The following is a 7,165-nucleotide window of genomic DNA, read 5'->3' as shown; positions in this document are numbered from 1 at the left end:
TATAAGCAAACGTTGAAGACAAAAAGAAGGTTATGTTTTTCTATCTCCAATTTATCTCTCTGCATTTCACTTCTTTCTCTCTCTAACTTGCTCATTGGCAGGTTCGCTGGGGGACTCCCCGTTCCCCATTGAACTCCTATGCAGGTTTTCTGGTAGGCTTGAACACTCAATTACCGGTTGAAGAAGCGTGGATTAGTCCTACCCATTCCACCTAGGACCCGTTGTGTAGTAACTGTATCGTCAGAATACACCCCATGTTGTCCTTAATTCATTGGAGGATATTATCGAAATATAAATTTAATCTATTAATAGTGTGTACTGAGAGTATTAGTAGTATGTAAATAGAATCACCCTTAATACATATGATCCAAAATATACTTATAATCTTAAAAATCATAATATTTGTCATTTGTTTATATATTTACATGCTATATCTGTAGTTTTTCTCTCTTGAATTCTATTGCTAGAACAACTTGGTTAGTCTGTCGAAAATTCGTTGGAACATCACCTCTAACTGCAAAAACCACAACAAGTCGGTATTGGACCGATATTGTTTAACAACACAATTCTCCGACAGTAGAACTAGTACGGTGATGGTAAAATCACAATAGGATAACCAATCAGTATTGAACTCTGATTCGACGACGTGACAGCAGTAAAGATCGAATTGGCGGCTCTCGAGATCGATTCTTCTGCGCAACATTAGCGACATCATCGAAATTTCACTGACCTGTCTTAAGTCAGTGAAATTTCGTCAACTTTTTTTTTTAAGAATTTTGTATTTATCATTAATATTATTTTATAGATCTTGATGAAACAATTTTTAAGATATAATAAAAATTGGATTTCTAAATAAAAAAGTGATAGAATATTGAAATTTTCAAGTAAATTAAAAAAAGTAATAGGTGTTATCTGAAGTGGTGTGGCATAGGCATGTTTATAGCTGTGTATTTGGAAGACTATACTAATATAAGAAATTATGTTGTCCTAACTTTCTAAATAAATATTAGGGTAAATGACCATATACTCCATGAGATTTGCTTAAAATATAAATTGTCTCCTATGATTTGAAAAATTACAAATACTCCATTATCAGAATTTTTTATTTAACAGAATTAACTGAAAAAATGAAATTTCTAACTATTTTGCTAATAAAATTACCTGAATTATTAATTGGATTAAATTTCTAAAGTCATTAAAAATTATTAATTGATATCATGATGTATTAATAAAATAAGTCATTTGTTATAAAATTACAAACTTTGAGAAATGAGATATAATTTTCAGAATCACAAGAGTAAATTTATATTTTTTTTAAAAAAAAAAACTTCAAAATGTGTGTTTGTAATTAATGAAATTAAAAAAAAAATTAAAATTAGATTTAAAATACAGGTGATTAAATTATTTAATTTAAAATTATAAGAATAAAAATAAAATTTATGTCAAAGTACAAGTTTAAAACAAAATAAAAATCTACTTTTTATTTCTGTCACGTTGCGTCCCTATCTCATCTCCCTCTTTGCTTCTTAAAATATCTGCAGAGAGGACCATCTTAACTGAGTCTTTTGAGAGCTTAGATAGAGAGAGAACTATATAATTACACATGTATGTAAAGAGGAGAGAGGAGAGAGAAAGGGGTCAATCAGATGGTGCAGAATCTGGGTGATACTGATGGTGTTACTTGTAGTAGTTTTTATTAATGGGTTTTGGTTTGTTTTACCTGGGTAGGAACTGGTTTGGGATTTTTTGTGCAATTAGGGTTTGAAATTTTGTATAGTCATACATACATATTACATACTTTCCAATAGTGTAGGATAGCATTAACAAAAGGTTGAATTGAAGGTGGTTTTGCCTCTGCAGACAGGTGGTGTTGTTTAAGACCACCCCTTTGTTCTTCAGCTATATTTCAGGTCTCTATCTCTCAATCTCTCTTTATATTTATATATCTTTTAAGTAAATGTTAGATTTTTCTTGTCATTTTTTGTTGTTAATTTCCTTTTCCTTTCCCCAAATGCAGAGAATTGCAGAAAGCACAAGTTTTCTTCAGTTATGCTTTTTGTCCCCAAACACAGAACAATTCACAGCTAAAATAAGGAGATAATATGTAGAAAGAGTCCCGAATAGTGAAAGATCAGTTTGATAATGAAAAATATTTGAAATTTGGAGGTTTGGTGCTGATGGGTATGTTGGATCTTGAGGTATATATGTATGCTAGATCTACAAATCAAGCAGATCAGTTTTGATTTGTTCTCAATGGGTTATCCGTTGGTATGAGGATTCTAGGTATAGGTGACAAGAACTCAAACCCAGGACAATTTTGTCTGTTAGGGTTTAGACTTGTCAAAGAGATGGATTAGACAAGGTGTTTACTTGGTGTAATGGCAAAAGCTTTTGCTCTTTGGTTGTTGATTGCTTCTCTAATCATTTCTGTTTCTGCCATAGACAATGGCTTCTTGCATTGTCAATGCGACGACGAGGGGATTTGGAGCATAACTAGTATTCTAGAGTACCAAAAAGTGAGTGATTTCTTTATTGCAGTAGCATATTTCTCGATCCCCATCGAGTTACTTTACTTCATTAGCTGCTCGAGTGTACCGTTCAAATGGGTACTTGTTCAATTCATTGCATTCATAGTCCTTTGTGGATTGACCCATTTGCTTAATGGTTGGACATATTACGGTCCTCACTCCTTCCAGTTGATGCTCTCTCTTACCATTGCCAAAATCCTCACAGCCCTTGTCTCATGTGCAACTGCAATAACGCTTCTGACACTGATCCCTCTTCTCCTTAAACTGAAAGTAAGAGAACTTTTCTTGACACAAAATGTGTTGGAACTAGACCAGGAGGTTGGGATGATGAAGAAACAGAAAGAAGCAAGCTGGCATGTCAGAATGCTGACCCAAGAAATTAGGAAGTCGCTAGATAAGCACACAATATTGTACACCACTCTGGTCGAGCTTTCCAATACGTTGGATCTGCAAAATTGTGCCGTTTGGATGCCGAATGAGAATAAAACTGAGATGAACCTGACCCACGAGTTGAAAGCGAGTTCTTCGAACAGTTTCCATCATTCACTGCCTATTAATGACCCAGATGTATTAGAGACGAGAAACAAGAAGGGGGTGAGGATTTTGAGGCCCAATTCAGCACTTGGGGTTGCAAGCATTGGTGGATCTGGGGAATCGGGTTCTATTGCAGCAATTAGGATGCCAATGCTTCGCATTTCGAATTTTAAAGGAGGGACTCCAGAGTTTGTCGAGACTTGTTACGCGATATTGGTTTTGGTTCTTCCAAGTGCAAATAATAGAGCTTGGAGCTATAATGAGATGGAGATAGTGGAAGTGGTTGCTGATCAAGTGGCTGTGGCTCTCTCCCATGCTGCAGTTCTTGAGGAATCCCAACTAATGAGAGAGAAACTGGAAGAGCAAAATCAGATGCTACAACAGGCTAAGGAGAACGCATTGATGGCAAGCCAGGCAAGAAACTCTTTCCAAAAAGTGATGAGTCATGGGATGAGGAGGCCAATGCACTCAATCTTGGGCCTGCTTTCAATGTTTCAAGATGATAGCTTGAGCTCTGAACAGAGAATTATTGTTGACACGATGGTGAAAACTGGCAATGTTCTTTCAGCTTTAATAAATGATGTGATGGAGATTTCAGCTAAAGATAATGGAAGATTTCCATTAGAAATGAGGCCTTTTCAGCTGCATCATATGATCAAGGAATTTTCTTGTCTTATCAAATGCTTGTGTCTTTATAAGGGCTTTGGTTTTTCTGTGAATATTCAGAATCCTTTGCCCAATCAGGTGGTGGGAGATGAGAAGAGGACCTTTCAGGTCTTATTGCATATGGTTAGGCATGTATTGAACGTCAGTGACAGAGGGAGGTCTGTCATCTTTCAGGTTGTTTCCGAGAGAGGAATTAATGGCAGGAATGATAGAGGTTGGGGAATGCTTAGACCAAGTACAACCAATGAGTTTGTGAACCTAAAATTTGAAATTGAAATCAGTGATGGAGGTTCCCAATTAAATGATGGCCCTGTATCTACCTTAAATTTTGCTGGTAAGAGTCACAACAGCAACAATGCCAAGGACGGCCTGAGCTTTAACATGTGCAGAAAGCTTGTACAGGTAAGAATCATCATTAATATTTTGCTTGTGTTCATTTTCGCCGCTTCATGTTGTAGTTTTCTTTTATTGCTGCAATTGTAGGGCCTAGTAGGGCAAGTTTGTATGTTTCTTGGAAATTATAATTGCATGTTTTGACGCTTGTAGCATTTCTGTTGAGCATGTGAGAATATTGCTCAGAATTTCCTCCCTCGGGGGCCGTCTTTGCTGGCAAGTGGGTGTGCTCCCCACGTTGTTGCAAGGGTTTGAGTTTCACGGCTTACCCGGTGCAGCACCTTCTGCGGTAGATTTTCTAGGATATAGCCATTTAACTGCATTTTCTTGTTGCTCGATTCATTACATCCAAAGACGGTTTTTTTTTTTTTTTCCTTCAAATACTATGGAAAACTAATTGGATGCATGTATATTCATGGAACATCGAAATATAAGCTTATCCTCTGGATAAATAAACTGTAAATTATATAGAGAAAGGAAGCTGTTCTGTTCCAAAATACTTGTTTTCCTATTCAATAAATAGGTTACATGTGTTCCTTGAAGCGTCATAATAGTAAAACTATATTAACTAAAATTCTTTTTCATATAGAAACTGTTGACAAATAGATTTTAGCTTATTTTTGCCGGATCTTTTGTTTATTTTAGTTGGCAATTGTTGTTCTGGATGATATATGCTCTCAATGGTATTTAAATGATTTTAAAGCCACCCTCAAGATTTGCTCAAGGCAAGGCTTTAGGAAAGCATCTCAAAGCAGAGTCTTGAAATTTATTATGCACCTAGATGTACCACTCTCATGAACCATGCTCATCGTACTATTAGACTTGCCTTATATCTAAAACTTATTGCCCTACATGATTTAGTTATAAAGGTCTGGTTATCTTGCCAGGTTATTTTAACAGTGCCGTGGGAACATTTTGAGTTTACTTATAGAAATTGGATTTTTTATTTTATTTTATTTATACGTTAAGAGAGGTGTGGCACCAACGATTTATAACTAAGGTTATTATTGATGTTTCTTGCAATGTTTTGTCAAATTTTGTTTTTCTTTCCTGTCTTTCTTTCTGTTTTATGAAATTGGTGGCAAGCATTAGAATGCGGGTTAAAGTTTTAGAGTACACATTTTGCACAAATAACGCCAAGGCTAGTCTATATCAGTTTGACCCCTCTGAGCATCTCAATTAACAGATATCATCACTATGCAGAGTGCCTTCTTCTTCTCAATTAAAGTGATTTTTTGTGAGTGTACTGCAAGTGTTGTTATGCCTCATCTTATCTAAGAAACATAAACAAGATACGGACACACCAGCTCAACAATTTTTTTAAAAAGATCAGGACTCAACCCAGCAGCGGAAGGAACACGACAACAAACAAATATATATTTTTTTACATATAAATGAAAATAACACTTATTTCTTTGTTTTTTACATTACAATACATTTATATTTTATTATACAAAGTAGTACGAAATCATTTTCCGCATTCTACATATTGGGAAAGAAGTTTGAAAAAAAGGTCATTTCTATTTTAGAAAGCTGTATTCATAAACAAATTAGATATTTTGGACTTCAAAATTCCAAAAATTAAAAAGTCTAAAAAGAAGAGGGATTTTAGTATAAATCCGCAATGTTTTTTTTATTATTTATCATTGGATCTTATATTGTTTTCTTCAATCTTTCAATGTGTTTCATGTAAAGTCTAAGTTATGGACAAGTTTGGATGCGCACCTGCCATGTGTCGGCGAGTATGCAGCAAGTGTCGGTGTTCTGTACGTGTCTGTAGCATAGCACCTTTTCGAAGTGTCCACAATTCTTAGCATCTTATGCGAGGAAAAAGGCACACCTTTCTCTCTTGCCATCCAAAACTGGCTCGTACTGTTTAACCCGATGCATATGTAGTTTATAGTGCTTAGTTTACCTTTTTTTTTCTCATTATTTTGCATGGATAGTTTTGGATCACAAATTCAGATGGGTAGATTTTTGGTTTCCTTTATGATAGATCAACCAGTCATGTCCTGGTTTTTACTTCATTGTTATGCAGACTTTATGAAGTGTTTGAACATTGATTTTTTCCAATAATCATTCTAATGTTTGTTATCTGATCAGAGTTTAACTCATGAATCTTCTTTGTTGAAACAAAATTTGCAGATGCTGCAAGGTAATATCTGGATATCCTCGAATTCTCAAGATCGTGCACAAAGCATGAATTTTGCTCTCAAACTTCAAATACAACCTTTTAGAAGAGCTATGTTCGATCTTGGAAATTTGTCCGAGCAACCAAAAGTCAATACTATATTCAAAGGCCTTAAAGCTATTTTTGCTGATGATGATGACATAAACAGAACAGTGACCAAAAAGATGCTCGAGAAACTTGGTTTCCAAGTATCTGCTGTTTCATCTGGGTCTGAATGTTTGAGTGCCATTGGCCCTACTGGGAATTCATTCCAAGTCGTCATTTTGGATATTCACATGCCTGAAATGGATGGGTTTGAAGTGGCCATGAGAATCCGCAAGTTTCGCAGAAACAATCAGCCATTGATCATAGCACTCACTGCAAGTGCTGAAGAACATGTGTGGGAGAGATGCTTACAGATGGGAATGAATGGAGTCATTCGAAAACCTGTTCTCTTATCAGGAATGGCTGATGAGCTTCGAAGAGTCCTTCAACAGGCAAATGAAGAAGCGTGAAAGTAGAAAATTAAGAAGATTTCGAAGAAACTCTTCAAAGTATTTACTTGGGTATTGGATCAACTTGCCTGTGCAAGATACCAGCATTGAGGTGTAAGCATTATTTACGCTCGCCATTGAACATACTATCGGGGCTAGTTTTCTTTAACCGTGTTCATAATTGAGCTTCACCCGCTTTAACTTTATAGGATGAATAATAGTTGTGTACTTTTAAACCAAAAAACTGTTTGTGTCGCATCTATAAAATCACAAACTTCATCATGATTCACAAATTCACACTTTATAATCTAATTGTAAATTTGTGATCCTTCAAGTCGGATGCATTTTCAGAATGTTGTTGCTTGTGGACGAACAATTAG

At 35.5% G+C, this 7,165-nt stretch overlaps 1 protein-coding gene across 1 annotated transcript; it reads left to right on the top strand.

The window, feature by feature from the left end:
* The first annotated feature begins 1,454 nt into the window (after positions 1–1,454).
* Positions 1,455–7,119, top strand: LOC145797088 (protein EIN4-like). The gene is made up of 3 exons (XM_082883343.1): positions 1,455–1,910; positions 2,018–4,130; positions 6,267–7,119. Exons 2-3 carry the CDS (start codon positions 2,379–2,381, stop codon positions 6,804–6,806), a joined length of 2,292 nt encoding a protein of 763 aa, XP_082739469.1. The 5' UTR covers positions 1,455–1,910; positions 2,018–2,378; the 3' UTR covers positions 6,807–7,119.
* The last annotated feature ends 46 nt before the right edge of the window (positions 7,120–7,165 follow it).

Source organism: Camellia sinensis, chromosome 8 (genome assembly GCF_055761805.1).
Source record: "Camellia sinensis isolate YWXY chromosome 8, ASM5576180v1, whole genome shotgun sequence".
NCBI classification, from domain to species: Eukaryota; Viridiplantae; Streptophyta; class Magnoliopsida; order Ericales; family Theaceae; genus Camellia; species Camellia sinensis.
Note: the sequence above shows the minus strand (reverse complement) of the source record. Positions and strands in the feature narration are given on the sequence as shown.